Here is a 22878-nt window from a genome sequence, read left to right as displayed (position 1 = left end):
TGCCACATCAAAAAACAAAATCAAACGCAGACGAAGTCGCGGGCAACAGCTAGTAATAGTATAAAAACATTTATATACAAGAAATAAAACATTTTCCTGGTTCTTAAACTTATTCCATTCTAAGTTCAGGATTAATACATGGTAAGGATTTCATGATTAACACTCAGTCATTGTAATAAAGTCTAAGGCCTAAGCTTGGGATTAAGCCTACGAACAAGTCTCGTAACAGGCTTAAACGTTATCAGGTTTCCTGAAGGAGAAATGGGGATAAGAAAGCTGTATACTATTGTATGTGTCCTCATTTTGACATTGTATAAATAGCGTTGGCAGAAAACCCCCGAGTCTTACAAAATAAATTATAATAGAGCTAAAGTTTAATTTACACTACGCTAAAAATAACCCCCGAACTATCATACGTATAGCCTCCACCAATTCACGTTGTCTCCCGCAGACCTGTCTTGTCCGTGACGTGAGTTAGCTCCATAAGGGCGCGGGTCGGTGCACTGCAAGTGGGTCGGCAAAGGGATGGGGCGAACTTGATGACAGGTCGTCGGCCTGATGATGTGTTACTTTAAAAACATGAACGAATTAAATGACTGGCAACGTGTCGCGCAACGCAATGTTGTTTTGATCCACGCTTAGATACCGCCTAGCGACGTGATAAGCTTACCTGTCAAATAAATTTACTCCACACGAAATTTGCGATAAATAAAGAACCATCGAGTTATAAAATAATGAGTTTTATTAAAAATAATAAAGTATGAAAATGGTCGGTTGTAAACTGCTGGTAAAAGTTACTGAATCAGGTAGCAGACCTCAATAGATGGATCACGATGATAAAATATACTAAATAAAAGCCAGTTATAAATAATCTTGAAAAACGCATAGATCCGTGCACTCCGTTCCTAGAACCGTAACGCCTGTACTCAGAAACATAATTGTCTCACGTAAAGTATCTGCACAGACCCGTGATCTGTATTACTTAGGCACGTATCCTCATTACGTAAGGCAAACTATAACTTATACAGTAGTAACTGTAACATGCTTTAAACATTGTAACACTATTATATATAATTTATTATTAACATGATTACGATATATCGTAATGATAATATTTACGATCTAGTCATTCACGAACTACGAGATCCAGGATTAAATTCGCTTAAAACGCGCATAACTCTGAAAGTTAGAGGTACATGTAGAGGGTTGTTTTTTTTATTCCACTACAAGTTAGAGACTTGAATTGCCTTGACTGCAATCTCACCTGGTGGTAAGTGATGATGCAGGCTAAGATGATACCGGGCTAACCTGTTAGGGAGTATGGCAGTCACACCCCTAATCGATTTCTATTTGACCGGAACACTAAATCGCTATGCGGCACGTCTTTGTCGGTAAGGTGGTAACTAGGCACAGCAAAACCTCCCATCAGAAATTATAAATTCACAAATTGGCCCTGAATCGAACACGGGACCTCCTACTTAAATTTACAGTGCTCGGTAAAACTCGGTCCCCGCTATCCCCTAGTCTTTCCACTTCCTATGAGACAATAATAGACTAAAATTAATGATTTCACTTAAGCGTCCAAGATTATAAGGTAGTTCTTCTTCTCGAGTTAACTTAAACCTCACGTTAACTCCGGGAGTCAACTTAAGGCCGTACGTAAGGTTGTGCGATCTATACTTGTCTTAATATTTTGCCTTCTTACCCGTTTCTAGCACGACTAACTACTGGTCGTTTTGTGTGAATACATTTAATTTACTACTGGTTTATTATTCATATAAATAAACGCGTGTTCAAATATTGGCCGATCGCCGGTAAACCAAACCAAAAGCGCGGCCCACTGACCAACAAATAGTTTTACGTGTTCAACGCGCGATCGCATGAGCAGGTCCGCCTCGAACAAACTGGGCTACCATTATTAGCACATTGTTTTGATTCCGGCGGTATCGCTGCGTACAACTTTCAAAGCATATTTCGCAAAATTATTTTCTTCTGATAATTTAATTTATATATTTGACGGCCGATTGGCGCAGTGGGCCGATTTCCACAACTGGAAAATGTTTCTAATATGAACATGAATGTTTTTCAGTGTCTGAATGTTTATCTGTATTTTATAAGTTTTTAGTCGTACTATTCTTAAAATTAATCATCAGTCATCTTAGTACCCATAGCACAACCTACGCTTACTTTGACGCTATATGACGATGTGTTTTTTGTCGTAGTATATTTATTTATTTATATATATATAAACATACTTTTTACAAACTGGTAATAATTTTAGCCACATAGGAGCAGCGTGGTTAATTCTTAACCCCTCCGATCCAATAAGAAGTTTAGGCCTTTTTCTCTCTTTGATCTACATTTTAGAATATAATGTAGATCAAAGAGAGAGAAAAGCCTTTGGAAAATTAAATAACACAAAAAATTCATCGAAATCAGTTAACATTTATCAAATTTAACTTCTGTTTTGGAAGACGGTTGAAAAACAAAGCCATGCTCTATAAATGTAAAAGTTCTTATAATATTGTCCTTTTGCGCCAAAATAAGTTTACTAATGTCTCCTAAGGACTATGAATTATTTCCAGATTATATACGATGTCTGGAGCTAAAGATAATATTGACGATAAAGTTAGTTACAACGGACCGGACTTTTCAGAACGGGTACCAGAATAATAAAAAAAAAAACAAACAGATGCAATCTCTCACAAAAGACATTGTTGAGACCACTGTGGCTCAAAAAGGAGGTTACGTACAATAGTGGTCCAAGTGACAATAGAGTAGTCGGGAGAGTTTAAATAGGTCACCTAGGAAAGATAAATTGCCTATCTTCTAAACCATTAACTCCAACTATATCGTCGAGAGTGAAAGAGAGACTAACAAGATGTGTTCTAGCAAGTGCCTAGTTGCTGAATCCTTATTAATATTATATTGCAAAAGTGGGCTGTTGCTATGTAAGGGACATACTCACATAGCAACAGCCCACGGCTACCATAACAGGAGACAAAAATATTATCCCCCGATTATATCCACTGACAAGGAATACAATTCAACGTGCCGATTCACGGCAACAGGGAAGAGGAGAATTTAACTCCCGATTGACATTAGACGCATATTATTAAGGTTCTATTTCTAACCGTGCACCCATGCTCGAAGAATGGATAAAACTGTCATCAACGGGCGGGTTTGTCCATAATTATCGTGCTGGGCAGACGGGTTAATGATCGCAGTGGATGGTGGTAGTAGCACAGAAGACGCTGCTGCCCGTTGTCCATTGTATACCCTTAGTCATACATTATTTCACGCCTCGTACAATACCCAGGGGAAGATGAGAGATGGTGACAACTGTTTACTGAGCTGCCATCACTACACGGCACCTACTATTAATAGTTGACCAAAATTAAGAACAAAAAGAACTTTATACAAAAAGACTCGAGCAAACATTTAACTTAACCAAACTCTTTGTCCGCTCTAAAAACTATTAACTAAATACTGCATCAATATATATTACCATTGGTATTAGACACAGTAGCGTTTTAACTATAGGCGTATGGATTTATGGGAGAGCTTGTAATCGTTTGAAAGATTACCTCCTTGCATGTTATAGACGAATTAGCTACAATGTTTAACGATTGTAATGGTTAGGTAAAAGTATACGATTCGATGCGCTTACTATATTACCCGATGCAGTTATGATACATTAGAATGTAACTGTAAAACATGATTTTTAGTTCATGAACTCTGCGGATGTTATTTTGGCAACCTCCCTGGCGCAGTGGTGAGCGCTGTGCTGTTTTCAGAAGTGGGATTTCCTGTACAATTGGCGCATTAAGCGTTCTGGAACTATGCCGTGAAGAAAACGATAAAGGGTATCGGTACAATAGAACTGCCAGACCCCTTACAGTTAAGCCCGCTATTACAGTAGAATCCATCACCACTTTCCATGCAGGTGAAATTGCAGTCAAGAACTAACTTGTAGTGAAAAATTGTGTAGTGACAGTGAAGGTCAGTATGAACGTAGTAGTATTTATGACCCCTTCAATATAAATTAATAACTACTCACACCTCTTCATAGAAATTGATAGTTCGGAATACTCCATTTATAATCATTTGCATTCTAAAATTCTATGGATTTTGTACCCGTGAAAACCGATGACAACGACGATATGTCCGAAAACGAATAGTTTATGTCAAGGCTAGTTATTAACTAGTTCTTACGTTATGTAGTAGATTTAAATGTAATATGCGTTGTACAATTTCACGAGACAGTTTATTGGCAAGCGTTTTCTTATTAAAGTTTAACCCGTTGGAGGTTTTTTAATACACACATACCACAACATAATATATCCTAAAAGTTTATAAGTTGGTATATGGGTATTGGGATATCTATGATAATTTTATATTTTTTACATTATACAGCTAGAAGAAAATAAAATTCAGCAACTATAACTTAGGAACTACTTCATTACAGCATTTCATGTTATGTAACAAAGCTCAATCATTTTGTCAGTATTTAGACTCGTCGTGAAATAACATAATAATATTATATATATATATTTATTGTGTGCGTGTGTATGTCACTGAACTCCTCCTAAACGGCCGGACCGATTTGAATGAATTTTTCGGTATGCGTTTGGGTGGCACCCTGGATGGTTTAGATTCACAAATCAGCCCGACAGATGGCGCTGGGGTCCGCTAGTATTAAATATGACACGCGAACCTGGTCAGCAAAAATCTTAATTTCAAAATTTAAAAGGTCGTATTTATTTATGGGTGAATCGAACGAACATACTAACTAAAATGTACATTGAGACAGCTTAACACATAACCATAAGTCATAAGCCATCCGTAGTTGAGCAAGGCTGTATAAAAACAAGTCTAGATCCGTTCCAAATTCCGACAGATCCGTATTTTCGTAACCAGCTCGTTTAAGTTTTGTTATTATATATATGAAATTCCCTATGTGCTAGAAAGACCGGGGACCTGTATATGGCGGTGCGTCCCCGTTAGCCATAGCGGTAATTAGTCACGCTCGTGTGACCTAAGTTTTCATGCTTTCTTACAAATTTTTGCTTAAACTTTTTAAGCATCTTGATCATTAATTAGCTAGGTAGTAAATTTATTTATCTTACCACGATTAAAAATGAAACATTGATTTAAGAATAAAGCAATGGTGAAATAAATCATATATATGCGGCATAGGCAAGATAGGTTCAACTTTCTTAACTAATGAAGATTGTCGCGTGAATCTAGAATAGTGAATATACTTTTTCGCCTGCGATGTCATTTACACAACTTAAGTAACACGACCTGGATAGAGATAACCTGAATAAAGAGACGTACCGATGTGAATAAAAGACGAAGAAGACGAAGAATAATAAGAAGAAGAAATACACACAAGAAGTGCACACAAACGTAATAAAAAGGACCAAGAACGTAAAATAATGTAGCTGTGCAAAGGCTCTTATTAATGCAATCAATCACCTACATGCATCCTTTACCTAAATATTTAATGTAGCTTATAGTTTTCGAGGCTTGTTGAATTATTATATTATTTTCTCTCTACAGCAATCATAAACGGCTAACTCACTTTACGTTGAATAAAATACGTTCCAGTAGGCCAATGTTAAGATTTGAGGTCCGTTAGGTTCACACCCCGTGGGAGCCGTCCCGCTATTGCAAACAATGCACACTTTTGTTTATAAATAGCTGTTTCTATCAATTCTTGTGATTCCTCTTCAATTGCTTTAAATACCGTTCGGCACAAAGAGTTCACCTTTGCTGATCTATTGACATTTTTACGAACCGAAAATTGGGCACAAATGAACATGGGTCTGGATCAAAATTGGGTCTTTATAAAACTATTTAAACCTATTAAGTCGGCAGGTACTATGATAAATTATAAGTACCTGCTTTAAATAAAGCGAAAGTAAAGTATTAGTATGAAAAATGTTTACCTAGTAGGTAACTTAAATAAATCTCGAAGTACAAGGTAAATAAATAACTCTTAAATATGTGCACTGTAATTTATTTATGAGAGCCTAACCCAATGTTTCTAACAATATAGTATTAATATCAATAAATAATCATGTCAGCATAGTTACAATCAATTGAATATTATGGGGCTCGAATTTCACCATTTAAATTTTTTGAAAATTTTTATATAAATAACATCTCCCGCATAGTAGATATCCAAGAATTTACCTACTTTACTGAGTTACTATACTCATAAAACAGTGCAAATTCGCAGTCAACAGTCGAAAACTGAGTACACAATGCCTACCGATAGAAATCTATATCAAACAATGACATAGTACTCATAATACGCAATTTGTACCCAAGAGTCATTACTGGGTGCAGGCACCATACGTTTACTTTCTTAATGGTCAGAGAAAATTGGCTTTCTAAACGCTTGAAACTCTTGCAGCACCCAAGGAAAAAGTTTTATTGTATTTTATAAAAAACTGCTTCCTTGGCCTCGATAGTTAACGTCGGTGAACATTGTGGAACACGTAGTTGCACGTTTGTACGCGGTAAGCGTTCATCCGTACAAATTGAATGTTCCGGGAAAATTTACTTATAAGACTGCCTAAAAGTGATGCTTAAAAATTTATATTTTTTAAAATTTTCTACGCGATATTTATAACTATGCATGTTTTACCAAACACTTTTGAGAAACCTATCTTGCTTAAAACTTTATTTGCTACGGGCCACGAGACCAGGGGGTAAGCCCCAACCAAGCTACCAACATCTATATCAGCATTATTTTACTGTCGTTGTGGTTTTTTTAAAATTTAAATTGTTATTTTAAAATACTTAATAACTAATTTAAGATAAGCTTTTTTCTAGTCTGTAGTGTTACGTAAAAAAAAATTATGAATTCCGATCCATCCATTTGCAAAACTAAGCAATTATTTAACCCTAACATAATCACAGAAACAACGTGGTACATATAAAAGCGCCATTCTAAAGAGCAGGTACTTCTTTGAGCCTACTCATTGGATCAAGAGTACAGGAGACTTGACTTGTAAAATGAATTTCCAGAGCTGTGTAAAATCCTTTTGCATTGTTAAGACTTCCCTTTTCCCAACGCGTTGGAAGCTCACTACGTACCTACTAGTTATGTATTTTAACTCTACTGCTCTAAAAGAAAGGTATTTCTTATACGGTGAATGTACTTATATATAAATGCTACAGGATTAAGGGGTTGATATTTTTTATAAAGGTGTTTAATTAGTTTTCTTCTTAAGAGTATCCTTTGGCTGCGGAAACATGGTCGCTAACTGTGGGTCACATTATCTCTTAAGAAGGGTCAGTCTCACAGCGGATAATTATGAGAACTAGGGTAGGGGAATTTCAACGTCGTAAACTCGAGGAATAAGAGGACCGTTTTAAAAATAGAGTTACCGACATAGCTCAACGAGTGGAAAACTTGAAGCGACAATGTGCGGCATACATCGCTCACAATATCGGGGTCCCAAGGTGCTAGAATTGCGACCTTTCTTCGATAAACGCAGCGTTGGTAGAACTATAACTAAGCGGACAGACGACATCAACGAGTCGTAGGGAACCGATAGACGCAAGGGGCACAGGACCGTGGAATATCGAACTCCCTACAAAAGACGTCCATTGGTTCAGATGATAATGATGATAATGGGAGTGACACCGGATTTTGGAACAAACGAAAAAAAAGCAATGTCAAAAAAAAGCAGCCGTTTTTATGCGTTATGGTTAAAAAATATACAGTTTTAGCCACAGTACCGCAAAGTTAACTTTAGCTACACCTACTTGTCTCAGTCTGAGACATGATTATTAATTGCCCACTCTTAGAACAGCGGACACAAGAAACAGCTTCTCAATTGGCCACTACAGGAAAAAGCCCTTTTAATGAGAGGGTTTGACGGCTCACCCTTTACTACTTAGGGCCGTTGAATGCAGCTCTCAGACAAGTTAAGATACTTTACTTTGACGCCGCCTAAACAATACGTCCTTCGCATCTTTTCTATTGTTTTGAATGCAGTGGCAAATATCTGCAAGCATAATTTACATTCTAATGCGAGGACGGAGGAACAGACGTGTAGACGTCTAAAAGTGGCTAATTTTGTCCTATTCAAATCTAGCTGCAATTACAATTGGATGAGGAGATCCGTAGAAGAACCAGAGTTACCGACATAGCACAACATGTAGAGGGAACAGCAGTGCGAAACCTAGCTCGACGCTGATGAACGTCGGGGTCCCTAAGTGTCCCCACACCGCTCTTAACTTGGAAAGATATATAAAACGAGGCGCTAGACGCAACCGGCCCAACACAGTAAAATTTGGAACTCCCTTAAAAAACCTACGTGCAACAGTGGACGTAAAACGTTATTCGATTGATATTATGATGTTGATGAAATCTACAGGAGTTTTATTCCCGTTGATTATGCGCGTAAGTAAGTAATTATTCGTATGACGACACAAAGCTGGTAAAGATTTTTATGTAAAATAAATATTACGGCAATTGACTGCAATCAAATAAATGTTCTTCCAGTAGTATATGGATTTTTTAAAAACTGGAATCGACATTGTATATGTATATCTCTTCTACAATCGTGTAAACATATATTTATGAACGCTTCATAAGTGCCTGGGATAGGCCTACATATTTAAAGACATTTTGAATTTATAATAAACTAAATAAAACTTACACACACTAGCAGCGTACTATGAACCACAAATCAATATTCTTAGCGATGTCTGTGATGCATTATTCACGGTACAGCTCGTGCAGTTAGTATTTGAATATCTATTTCAAGGTCGAATTGTACTCTTATCTATGAGATCAGCACTTTTAATAAAAGCTCCGCTTTATTGATGACCGGTACGTGATTAAATGCAATTTTCCAGTAAAAACGGCTGGTAGATATGACGCCGGTTCATCGAGACTTAAGTTACTGTGGTATTCTCGTAATCGGTTTCGATAAAGATGATTTTTTAGTTCGCCAGTGGAAACTGTAAAATAATAAAATAAAGTTACATTCTAGTTACTTATATATGTATATATATATCATTATTATGATGACAATGATAATAATAACCAAAAGCTTAATGCGCATCAGAGTTACGTGATGAACAACGCCGTTTCTAACTCCGTGCTGGTAACTGGATAAAATCAGTACAATCGCAAAAACACTCAGAAAGTGCTATCGGTAGGTTGTAAGTATGATGGCATGGTTAGGTATATTAAAGTAAAAACTTTTGGTTTTCAAATCAAACATATAAATGGTCTTCTTAATTTTTAGTTACATAATTATGGCAACAGACAGACTTATTTTATACGCTTTCTACCTTTTCAGGTAATTAAAAAATTTGCCTAACAAATAAGCATAGCATACCCATGACGATACCGAAAACTGTAATACAGTTTAAGTGTACAGTTTAATCCGAGTATAATTATATTATTGCTGAAGTAGGTAAGAAAATTGTATTAAGTGGCTCCATATAAAACATCACTCTCAGCCTATTACAGACCCAGTTGCTGGGCACAGACTTCCTCCATTGATCCGCCACGTTGCTCCAATACGGGTTGATGGGCTTTGATAACTATAATCATAAGTATGTGATACTAACCGGGATCGATGGCTTAACGTGCTCTCAAAGTAACGGGGGTTGATGCCGCTGCCTTACTCCAAGCAAGTACTTAAAATTCCTTAACAGAAAAACCCAATACCTTTAAAGTTTTGGCCTGACGCCGAACACGATCCCAGGATCTCGCGATCGGTAGCTAAACATGCTAACAACTAGACCAACGAGACAGTTTATGGCTTCAAACAATTACGTTAGCCTACAAAGGTGAACTTTAAAGACAGCTTTTGACAAGTCGGTTAACTAAACTGCTGTATGCACTCCCATTACACAATACATGTAATTCTACGTAACGAAGTAACCCTAACCTTCGGTCACAAAAATCGATACCCACCCCCAATACATTGCACCCTTGCACAGTTCTCGTCGATTATTTTACATATAATATACGTGTATCTTTTAGGGTCTCCGCACAATTGAAACCCTACTAGCAGCTCCCCCTTACGCTCCAATAAAGAGGTTGTATATTGGCCATTTGCTGCAGTGCAATTGATTTAAGAAAAAGGTATTTGGCAGCAACATGTTATGTTATAATCATAAATTATACTTTACTCTCCAAAAAGGCTTTCTGGTTTTTAACCACGTAGGCCAGAACGATAAAATTACAAAAAAATAAAAAAACAGGGGGCAAAAACATTTGTGTTTTTGTAAATTGATAGGAACATTTGGAAACCTCAAGATTTATTTTTTGATGATGGCGGGTGGTGTTTAAAGTCCCTTGTTGTCCCTTTATTCAGAATTTTGCTCATATCTGGAATGTCTGATAGAATAGCATGATAGATAGAATGGATTACTTCTGAAAAATGGTTTCTAGATATAATTTCCCACGAATTTGTTTCAATCGTAAAGTAATTAACTTTACGATCATTGCTTTAGGGCCTAGGTTACAAAGCTTAGTTGGACGCTAGGCTTACTGATATCAGCTTGTCACGGATGTCCGCAGTCACGGGTCAGTTTCAGTTGACCATTGTTCAGTCAGAGTGCTTAAAACAAAAGTTTCATCCTTAATCTGTGATTCAGTAATCCGAACAATATCTTCGATGGAAGAACAACTTTTTAAGAGGAAACGCACGAAAGATTAAATAATGAAAGTCGCCTTGCAATATAGCATAACTAACTCTGTATCGTACGTTATTATGTGTCGTAAGTAGACAGTCAAAAAAATGTCAATTCATTTCACTTCACTCGAAGCACTCTTAAGTTGCAACAACCATATACTATAATATTATTTATATTGTTTATTTGTTTCATATTATGTACGTCTCATGGGCTGATAACCAGCGTTCAGTATCCTGAACATTGAAATAGGCTACTTTTAAACTCGAAAAAATCCTGCATAACCTATAAACTGATCTTGAGGAAATTTGGCACCGAGATAGCTGCACAATTAGACATTCATAGCCTGGGTAAACAAAACTTTCCCGCGCGATTTTCACAGAAGCAAACGCGGACAAATTTGTGGCTAGTATAGTGCCAGCTTTAAAGTTTGAATCGATGATTTCACTGATGCGATCACGTAATAAACTATTTAAATTAATTATAACAAGCTGCTCAAAAGGATATCCTTAAACTCTTATAGTTTTCTAGCTTCAAATAAGATAATGTCGTCTCTTATTTTTTTTTAATAATGGCAATTATTTATTACTGGAAATGACAAGAAAGGTCGGAGGCTCCGCTCACCACACGAATGAGCTTTGAAGAAGTATAATCATGTAAAGAAAGTAGCCCAAAATGACTTTTCCACGTACTCATATTGAAGAAACAATATTTTATCAAGACAAAATATACTAACCACGATTTGGTTGATTCTTTAAGTGTGTTCAAGTCAAAAGTTGTACCTAAACCCAATATTGGCACAACGCAAATAGATTAACGTAGAAAACCGGTTTAACAAACGTTTTCATCCGCACGATTCTCTTCAATATATTCACGATAGATAACAAGGCGTATGTACCGAAGATGGTGTCACTAAGCATATTAAACACATTATTATGTACAGACTATAGGATACCTAAAGACCCACTACCTCGATTGCTTGGTTACCGGTTGTGTTATCTAAATAGGCTCACTGCTGCAGATCGATTCAGTTATAGTCCAACAAATTGCCAACCGATTCTCTTCATATTATACAAAAGGCTTCATAATTTGATAGCGCCGGTTATATAACTTCTTATCGCTTATTTTGTATGAAGATGACGAGTAGCCAACAGTTAGATACTGTCAGAAACTGAACAGGAAGGCAGGTACGAAAGGATATACCAGCCACGTTTGGTTCCCGCCAACCGATCAAGCTTCCATGAGCGCCACTGGATAATTATGTTTACCCATTTTCTCGTCTTAAAACATAGTAGAGTCTTTATATGGGACGAGAAAATGGCAAACAAAATTATCTCGTGGGGCGCACGTCAAGCACTTCAAAACATGATCACGAAATTTTAAATAAGAAGTAGCCAAATATAATAGGCAATAAATTGTTTATTAATTAATTAATCTATCCTTTCATAGTTACTCACACCCAAGTTTACAATATAGGTCAAACACCCGTATATTTACGTTTAACGTACGGACCCGCCAAAAACACGAACCAACGAGTGCTAAAAATAAAACTACGCCTATAACAGCTGGAAGGTACACCCGATACACAGCTATGGGCGTTGAGCGGCGTGTAAATCATGCCGGACATGATTTACAACACCGTATGAAGGTGTTACTGTTACCGGCAATCTGTTTAGTTCAAATATTTTATGGGATCTCCGCGCGATCTATAGCACGCGGACGGTAGATAGAACACTGTATAGAAGCAGGCGTTCCTTTGCGGAGTTCCGCGATATAAAATAAACATAAAGCTAAATTTGATAAAGTTCGCGACCACCAGACAAATCTGTAACATATCATTTATATATACAGCCCCCTGCAGCTTTTTGTTTCACCCTTTGGAGGCCGCGGCTAAACACTTCAGCGTCAAGGAAAGACTAGCCGAGGCAAGCGGTCCCGATCCGCTCCTCTTTAGCGTGTTAGCCCTGGAACTCGGCTGGGGCGGTTGGTCCGACGTCCTGGAAGTATGCAATAGGTTCTTCGGGCGTCTAGAAAAGCCAACGTCAGGGACATGCCGTGGTGGTTTTTAGTTCGGGTCGAGTCCCACATAACCTCTGTCCTGCTCAATAGGTCGGGGAGGAAGCCATAAAGTTTTTCCACCACGCCTAAAAAAAGTCTAGCACGAAGCCTCAGCTAGCACTGCTATGCCAGAGCTAGAGTAGCTTTTTACAGTGACTTGCTCCTGATATAATGTTTGCCGGTCGGTAGTAGCTATTATCACTAGCAGTTAACATTCATTGTTAAAGCCCACCAACCTACATTGGATCAGCGTAGAGTGTCAAGCTCTCCAACTCTTGTGAGAAAGGAAGCGTCTATCCAGCAATGGAACTTTAATAGGGTCATGATGGTGATGATGATAAGTATGGAATATATATGGATATATCCATACTTATAATAGACGTGAAGTTTGTTTATTTTGAACGCGCTTATCTTGGGAACAACGAATCGGAATTGACTCCCAGGAGCAAAGAAAACGAAGGCATACGTGGTCAAAGTCGCATTAAACCCGTAGCCTTTCTATATTTAAAATAACTTGTTTTTTGTTTTCTATATATGTATATTACTATCATACACACATACAACATAATATCTTCTTGAGATATCATGCAGACCCAGCGAAAGGTCTGGATCGAAAAGAAGTCGACTTAGGAACCCGTAAATGATTAGGCCGCAAATAAAATGACGTTCAATTTAAGAGCCGAGAAGACCATCACGACCGAATTTTGGCCAAGCGCAATTGTCCGATATAATGAGCCGGACCATTGTCTAAATTGCGCTGGGTTCATTATACCGAGCCGTCCGTGTTCCAGGAACTATGTAGGTTAAGCTGAATACATAGCCATCATGATATGTACCTGCATAGCACACTTTGATATTCCCGCGAAAGTTGTGTCTTCTTCTACCATACAAAACATAACAGAATTACACACATTAGAACATTTGTTGTTAATATTTAACTCAACCCCTGCATAACCAATCTTGTCAATTTTTTGCATAGCTTACATTCTGAAGACAGGCAGTTTTTTCATTCCGGGAAAATAAACGGTTCTCGCAGGATTTTTAAAAACCGCAACAAACTAAAATGTATAGCACCAACTAGGAATTAATGCGGTAATGAGCTTAGCGTTCTTGCTTTTAAATGCATGCAATGCACATAATATCACGTAGAATTAATGTAGGTCCTTAGGCATATTCAGGTGGAGTATTTTCTAACTTACTGCTATCTGATGTATATATATACTCCAAAAAAAACATTTTTCTCAAAATTTTAAAGTCTGTGTTTAACATAATTAATGTTCTGTTATGTCCTCCTTTTTTAAGACAGTTAAAAAGAATAACATAGTAAATAGCGTTAGTAATAGTGAGCAGTGTACAGGCTGCTTTATTTTTGCACTTGATTGCACTAACTGTAGTGCCTGCTTTTATGTCACCAACCCGTTCTCGGTACCGTTAAAAAAGGGCATAAGCTTCGAACACGATGTTCGATATGTACTGGGGCCACGAACTAGGTACCCTGTTCGGTAGTATGGAGATTACATAGGGCATGTTCGTTTAATTGTGTACTAAATTAATCAATCGTCAGAAAGTGTCCGTAACCAATAATCTCTCATCTTTAGTTACTTTTTTCTAAGAATCTGAATGTCTGGTTGTAATTTCATAATATTATCTTTACATAGGAACACCCCAAAATATCCCGTGTGCGTGTTTAGTAATAATTGATTGATTGGGAGATTTTTTTAACTTTAATTAGTAATTTGCATCAATTTGCTACCTTATGAGGTCACTTGGATTGTTTTTGGCTATACATGACAGACGCTGTTGACTAGATTGCATTTTGTAATTAATTATATCATTAATTATGTCATATTTTTTTTACACAAATATTATATAATTGAAGCGATGATAGCATAGACCCTAGCGGAAAAGCCTTCGGTTTGCCTTTCTGGGGTACCGAGTTCGAACCCGGGCACACTCCGCACTCTTTTCGGAGTTATGTACATTTTAAGGAATTAAATATAACTTGCTTCAACGATAAAGGGAAACTGTACCAAAAAGGGTCCGTAAAATCTATTTACCTACTTACTGTGTTTACATATTTTATCTTAATAAATAAATTTTGTGAGGAAACCTGCATGCCTGCGAGTTCTCCACAATGCTCACAGGGGCGTGTGATGTCTAGCAGCCCACACTTGGCCAGCGTGGTGGACTACGACCTAAACCCTTTTGAGAGGAGACGCGTGCCTAATAGTGGGGCGGTAATGGATTGATAATGATGATGAAACGTGATGATGTTTAGATGTTATGATTTAACACTACATTATGCATATATGCAGATTAATTAGATTACTACAATTTCACAATACACACGCGGTAAATAGGCACCACCACCTTTTTCAGAATTAAATGGAGTGTAAACAGAACGCGTTAATAAACTTGTAATTAACGATACCTTTTTTTTTCTTTTCCAACTTGTCATCGACTAAAAATAATAGGAGCTTGATTGCAATTCACGTCATGGGTAAGGAAAGAACGAAGCTCGGGGATTTTGACAGTTTAACTCATAACTACCTCTGGTCTATACTACAATCTGTCTGTGTTTTCTAGTCCACATCAATGTTTCCCCATATAACCGCTCACTGATAAGAGGCATGCTGTAAACGGACCTGGAAACTGATACCATCAGAAACTTAAAGAGCCACTTACCTAGTTTACAATAGTGAGTAGTAAGTAGTACTAGTTAAATACCCAAATATTAAAGTTCACTTGCGTATCTAATCGTAGAGCTAACTACATAATCAGCGTAAGTCCGTTAATATGTTTTGTGAGTCAATATTGTTTACCCTAACGTCTCTAACGTCTTATTATACGGGCAGTAAATGGGACTTTGCAGCGCTTAGTAATAACGTTAAAAATGATCAAATGTCGGAATGTCTAAATTTACTACTCGGTGAAAAAATATTGCTGAGCTTATGAGTTTAGCTATAAGCAAATGTAACGTGGTACACCGCATTTCGTACAGCCCTGCCTTACTTTTAGTTTTAAAGGTATCATTAACAGTTTTCAAGTAGGTTCCTAGTAAGTATTCCCTTTCAAACACGCATTAAACAATTATTTCGGCCGACGGCCGGCCGATTGGCGCAGTTTGCAGCGATCCTGCTTTCTGAGTCCAAGGCCGTGGGTTCGATTCCCACAACTGGAAAATGTTCGTGTGATGAGCATGAATGTTTTTCAGTGTCTGGGTGTTTATTCTAAGTATTCTAAGTAAATATTCTAAGTATTTATGTATATTATTTATAAAAAATATTCAACAGTCATCGTAGTACCCATAACACAAGCTACGCTTACTTTGGGGCTAGATGGCGATGTGTGCATTATCGTAATATATTTATTTATTTCCTATAAAATTTTAACTCTTAGCAAATTCACTGCTCCGAATTTACCTACATAAAGATCACCTATTCGCTACTCGAAATAAGTTTTTGAAACAGCAAACTACAAATCTATCACAGTATAGTTGAGTGGCCAGGATTCCGTAGCCAAACAAGGAATCCAAGTTAATTTCGTTATGAAGGTATGTCTGTTAATGAACACAGTAATTGTAGTTAACTATGTGCCCAAGTACGTACGTACCTGATATTGAAAATAATGATACGCGAAACAAAAACGCTATGTAATCGTAATACATTACTTTTACGTGAACAAATAGACCGTGACGCGACACCTGCAGTCTTCGTAATAGTTACCTCGTTACTTTTTTACGCCATTTGAGACCAGCCCACATTATCACCCGTATTTACCTACAAACTTTTCTATGAAGTCTCACTTTACAACCACGTCGCACAGTAGGTATAAGTTCTACCAATCATATTTTCCATTAAATAATTATTATTATATATGTATTATATATCTCATGACGTGTGGTGAGACCATAATGCAGTTTTCACCTTCTGCACACGCGGGTGTCGTACGAGGTGACTAAGGGCATTTAGCAGCAGCATCCCTGTGCTACTATTTATTTCAAAAGCCTACAACAGAGCAGGGAATGAGAAGGATTCAAATGCTGTCCACCACGATGACCAAGTGCCAATTGGATGACATCACACACCTTTGTGAACATTATGGAGAACTATAGGGCATACAGGTATCTTCACAATTTCTTCACCATTATCTATGCAATTCTATAACACAATAACACACATAACTTCAAAATCTTCTCCTCCATTATTCTGCATTCTGATCTAAGCATTTGAACAAAGTGTGTAGCCATTGATTACTTATGGATTCAGAACATGGCCAGTAAATTTAGGCCTCATAAGACAGCTCACAGTCACTCAGCAAAAGAAAGAGCATTACTTGGAGTATTCCTACATGATCTAACTAACTATGGACAAATCAATAAATAATTTAGGATTGGCTTTGAAACACTTAACTTAACATATGTCTTAGCATGCATACAGCAGTTGATTAACAAATAGAATTGTGATAATTCATTAAAAAAATATTATATTATGCAGCCACTGTATTATCTTGCATGCATACGTATTTCCACCTAGTGAGACAGAAGATGACATAAGTTTTAACTTATTCAACAACTTGATACTATGTTTAAATTCTGCCCATTTATTTCACCATGTTTCCAGTTTAAAGGCATTTAAACTTCATCCACATGGGTATTTTTTTCCCAGTAGATAGAGTAGCTTCGGCCATTACTCTTTAGGCTTTGAAATTATGTATTATTTAGTATCAATTTAAAACCTATAAGTTCATGATGATCAATTAATTGCACTGTTGCTACATAAAAGAAGGACAAACAAAGAAAAAAAAATTACATTTTCAATATTATTCATTATTTTTTTTATACTTTTCTAAATTCTTTACCGTTTACCTAAAACAGTTTAGCTATTAAGAATATTAAGAATACATAGTAAAAATGTAAGTACATAGTTAATGTAATGGGTATACCTAAGGCTGAGATCTATACTTTAACATCGCTGTCTTTAAGAAAGTTTAGATTAATCTGTCTGGTTTTGAAGCTTACTTTGACTAAGCATTGCATCTATTTCTCTTTACATAAACTGTCCTAAAGCCAGTGTTAGAGCAGCTTAAAGAACCTTAAATCCCTCCCTTCTAAGAGGAGCCTTAAGCCTCACTAGCCTATTAATAGAGCATTAATCTGCTGAGAATACGGGTAGCAGAGTTTTCCTAACTAATATTACAAATTCAAAAGTATATTTGTATGAACTTCCTTAATACCCTAATTAAGCAACTAATCTACTCAATTTTTGGAATAGACTTAATTGAAAGGATGGATGGTAACATAGGCTACTTCTCCCATGCCAGGAATAAAACAATCTTTAAGAAACATTGATGAAGAACATGGGCAACAGTAAGTACTTGATAAAAATTAATTTTAAGGCAAACACGAATTTTATTCGTTATGGTCACTAATTTGTTAAAATAAATATATATTTGGTATTTTCGTAGTTCAGGCAATTTTATAAAACCATAGGCAGAAACCTATAACCAGACCGGACATCATACAATTAGGAATTTTAAATTAAAGTCAAGCCAAAAGGCTAACCCTGGCTCACGCATTTAGAACTCAGTACACTTACTATGCTACGACTTTAAGGCGTCGTTTTAATACAATAATAATGCATCATTAAATACATGACAGTATTAGACAAAAGAATTATTATTAGGCAATTATAAGCTTAGATAAAAATAACCAGTTCAATTCTTGCGATTTTAGAGAACAACTTGGGAAATACACCGGCAATTTGCACCCTTTAACGAAACCATAGTCTAACTAAAAACAAAATGTACCCCCTACCTTCATATCAGACACGATCTGCTGGTACAAATTCCACAAGGGAGAGCAATCTTTTTCATTAGTCCCCTCCATTGTCAAAATAAACACAATACCGACACAAAAACACAAAAAACACGATCAAACACAGTGGATCACATTGCGCGGTGTTTCGCGAGCGCCATAATGATAATACAGCATCTGTTGCATTTCTGGGATACTAACATTTATTTAACACTCAAGCACTACCCACATTTCACTCTTTATTACAAGAAACAGTGCTAATTTTAAAATATTTAACAAATCAATATTTATAAACACCAATATCCTCCATTGGATGATACACGCGAAGACAATATGATAAAGTTCTTATTGTAATATCTCCCGTACGTAACAGTTAAATTAAAATAATATTTTTAGTGAGTAAGTTAGTTAAAATTCATCCTAGAGAAAGGAGTTTCAGATGTGATTTCATACACAAAACACAGTCATAAAATCACTTTGCATTTTGATCGAAGCAAGCAACGAGCGACAAACAAACTGACGGCCGGAATCACAGAGTACAGACCAATAACCGAATGAATCTGTTTGTGTACCTAATACCTATTGTGTTGTCACAGTAATGTTGCCAACATGTTATCGTTTAAGGTACTTTTTCTACCAACAAACTAATAAATGGGTTTAATTTTGTAGGGTGAATTACACCAAAATATTCAAATGAAAAAGCGGTGGATAAGGCTTCGGCTTCTACTTCGGGGCAACAGAATTCAATCCCCGGCATGCAACTCAAACTTTTCAGATCAATGTGTCTTTTTAATTTTAGCATTTAAAATATACCTTGCTCTAACGGTATAGGAAAACGTCGTGAGAAAGTCTGCATTCCTGAGCCTGTTCATGATGTTCTCAAAAGGTGTTTGAAGTCTACTAATCTGCACTTGGCCAGCGTGGTGGACTTCAGTCTACTACAGTCTAGTTCTGGTTTTGAAAGGAGACCTGAACCCTGTTGTAACAAACAATTTAATTAATATTATTTCTGTAATACCCCATCGGATTAGTACTCCTTTTCCTACTTCTTAGCCTAAAAAACAGTGCTTGACTGAAATTATACCTGATGGCAAGTAATAATACAATATAATTTTGGGCGCGGTTGCCTTGAAAATGCCCATTCAACTATTATACGTTGGTACTCAAATTATGTAATAAAAAGGTAGGAAAAATAACCTTAAAACGAGGCCAGGGCTATTAATAAAGTTATACAAGTCCCTTTTTATCTTTTATCTATTTTGATGATGAAATGGTTAAATTATGGATCAATATAGATCGACATTTAAAAAAACTTTATTTTTACCCTTACATCAAGGAAAAATTATCCTCGAGGCTGCCAACATAGTCAATGACGAGACGACCAATCATAATTATTCATCCAAGGACCAATCGTTACCCTCGGAACTTGTCAATTTCAAAAAATGTTACCTGATGCTAAAATACACAAATTGCTATTAACGTTCTAAAATTAATATAGTTATTCGATCATCATATGATGACGTTAATGTAGAAAAATGAATATATATTTATGAGATAATTCCTTTGACGTTATTTTTATAACTTTGTTTATATCTATTTTTTATATAATGTTTTTCACTATTCGATAAAAAATCCCAAAAAATAAAAACTTGACATTTTCATTTGAAAATAACATTCTCCTCAATTATTAAAAACGAAACGTTTAGAAAAAAAAAATATTTTTAAAACCTTCCTATTACTAGTGGTTTTGTTTTAGAGAAGATAATGTAACGAATTATATTTATTGGGTTATTTCAAACTATGATTTTGTATCATAGTTTGAAGTTTTAAATAAAAAGGATAAAAAGAAAAAGCAGCAGTGAGTCTTAGATAATTTGTGATCCAACCATTGAACTATCCATAAGAAGACTTATAAACCAAAACGTGCTTGGAAGACAATAACTTTATAAAAGAACGAATAATGTTCTTCTGAAACTTAAAAGCTAAGCTATTGTCGGTGTAGCTTTTTCCCACCTTCTCTATCCATTGCCCTGTCTTATACCTATTTATAAGTCCCTAGTCAACCCTTTCGTTTTATTTGTCCCACAAAAGCCAGTCTCAGAGGTCCTCGTCCCCTCCTTCCATTTACTTTCCCCTCAATTATATTTGTTTTAAATTCATCATGTCTTAATAGGTGGCAAATAATTTTCCCTCTTCTGATTTCTAATTATATTCCTCTTTTACCGACTTTAGTTAGTACCTACTTCTTTATTTCAATCCAACTTCATTCGGCGCCGACACCACATTTCGAATGCTTCCAGCAGTATTATTTCTCTCTGTCCAAGTCTCGCATGCATATAATGCTATGCTACAGATGTATAAATAATAAATAAATAAATAAATATACTACGACAATACACACATCGCAATCTAGTCCCAAAGTAAGCGTAGCTTGTGTTATGGGTACCAAGATAGCTGATGAATATTTTTATGAATATGATACACATAAATACTTATAATATACAGATAAACACCCAGACACTGAAAAACAATTATGTTCATCACACAAACATTTTCCAGTTGTGGGAATCGAACCCACGGCCTAGGACTCAGAAAGCAGGGTCGCTGCCCACTGCGCCAGTCGGCCGTCAAATAATATCGTCGTCCGTATAATTTGATAAGCCATTTTATAAATAACGTTTAACAAATATAAAAGCATTGCGTATTTAAGCGTACTTCTTACGATATTTATTTTTGCACTAGCAACATTTGACACGTCAGTTATAGTCTATATTCCGAATTGAAGAAAAAGGGCGGGAACTTTCGTGGCGTTAGTGCGCGTTTTTTTGAACTCATGAAATTTTAGTTTTTAAGTCTATTTGGGATATTTTAATATTTCGTTTTGATTTCCTTATGATGGCGAGAGTAAGTCTGAAAAAACTTGGAGGGGAAGAGAAGGGAGTGCCGGAGTCCATCAAGTCTTCAGATGCCGGGGGGTGTCCTCTGTGTTCGCTGAGTAACAGGGGTAATCGGGATTTGATGTGAGAAATTGATGTGTGTGGATGTTTGTAATCGAAGATTCATGGGATTTTGAGGACGTGCCTTTTCGCTTTGGGGTTTCCCGCCTTTTTTCCATTCACTGACAAATTATTAGAGATTTATAAACCAACAAAGATTATTACACCGCGCACTATTCTGAGCTTTGAAGAAGACGGAAGCTTAGAACATTACATAAGAATATATTACATCAACAATTGAAGTCATTTGAATTACCCGAACATTGACGTAACCTATATGGTTTGTATACCCGAATTAGAAAAATTACTCTACTGAAGACATGGCTTTACAATCAAATAAGATAACACTGAAGACATGGCTGTACCGTGATATACCTTTGCTTTGTCCCTAAACGAAAGAATTAAAAAAAAAAGTGGCATTGATGGGGATAATTTTTGGTCTCGTTCATGTATAAACACGCCCCATTGTTGTTAAAATCGAATAATCGATGTCGAAGATAGTGTTAAAAAATGTCGGAAGTAATTAACCCTGGCGACATCAGAGCTGGTTGCATATACAGGATATCCCTGAGAAATTTTGTGTAAGTTGAAATTCGCGCAATAATTGTGTCTACAAATATGTTATCAAAATAACTAGAGGATTTCAAGGTCATGAATACTGACCACTTCAGCTTATTCATACATTAAGTTTGCATTTATTTTGTTCGCCTTTTACAACATTGGTATTGTGCTTGACTCATTGAACTTGTCATTGGATGACGGAGAATTGCCGCCAAGCGATTAGGCGTTCCGGTAGGTTGTCGCGTAGAAACCGATTAGGGGTACGTTTTAAATGTAACTGCCATCTTCCCTAAGTAGTTAACCCGCTACCATCTTAGATTGCATCATCACTTACCACCAGGTGAGATTGCAGCAAGGGCTCAACATAATGTATCTACTCAAGTTATTGTTTAAAATATATAAGCAGAACAAGATTTTTAGAGCAATTTATTCATCTATTGGAATTATGTAAATATGATTCACCATTTCATTATGCTTTTTCAGAACTTTTAGGAAAGTGACACTGTTTCCTGGTAAATCCTTAAATTTAATTATTGGTCCCAATGGCACGGGCAAATCCACACTTGTAGCTGCTATCATTTTGGGCTTAGGAGGAAGCCCCAAAGCCATCGGAAGAGAAAAAAGGGTAATAATATTGCATTATCACTGCTTGAAACTTTAAATATACTATTGGTGGATGTGTACTTGATCAAATCAGGAATGAGAAGATCTCTAGATGAATGGGAGGTAATGACATAGCTTAAAGAGTCACAAAGCTGCAGTGGCAGGGCG

The 22878-nt window shown here is 36.4% G+C and overlaps 2 protein-coding genes across 2 annotated transcripts in view; one reads left to right on the top strand and one right to left on the bottom strand.

The window, feature by feature from the left end:
• LOC120634863 (nuclear factor of activated T-cells 5) overlaps nt 1-19079 on the bottom strand; it is a 156337-nt gene extending 137258 nt beyond the window's left edge. The window contains exon 1 of the mRNA XM_039906072.1: nt 18551-19079. Coding sequence (XP_039762006.1) covers nt 18551-18622 — 72 coding nt within the window. The 5' untranslated portion in view covers nt 18623-19079. The remainder of the gene's footprint in view (nt 1-18550) is intronic.
• Nucleotides 19080-21983: 2904 nt separating this feature from the next.
• Nucleotides 21984-22878, top strand: part of LOC120637765 (structural maintenance of chromosomes protein 5) — a 30272-nt gene continuing 29377 nt past the window's right edge. Inside the window, exons 1-2 of the mRNA XM_039909780.1 lie at nt 21984-22127; nt 22591-22732. Coding sequence (XP_039765714.1) covers nt 22057-22127; nt 22591-22732 — 213 coding nt within the window. The 5' untranslated portion in view covers nt 21984-22056. The remainder of the gene's footprint in view (nt 22128-22590; nt 22733-22878) is intronic.

Source organism: Pararge aegeria, chromosome 1 (assembly GCF_905163445.1).
Source record: "Pararge aegeria chromosome 1, ilParAegt1.1, whole genome shotgun sequence".
In the NCBI taxonomy this organism is placed as follows: domain Eukaryota; kingdom Metazoa; phylum Arthropoda; class Insecta; order Lepidoptera; family Nymphalidae; genus Pararge; species Pararge aegeria.
This window is presented reverse-complemented; position numbering and strand designations above follow the sequence as displayed.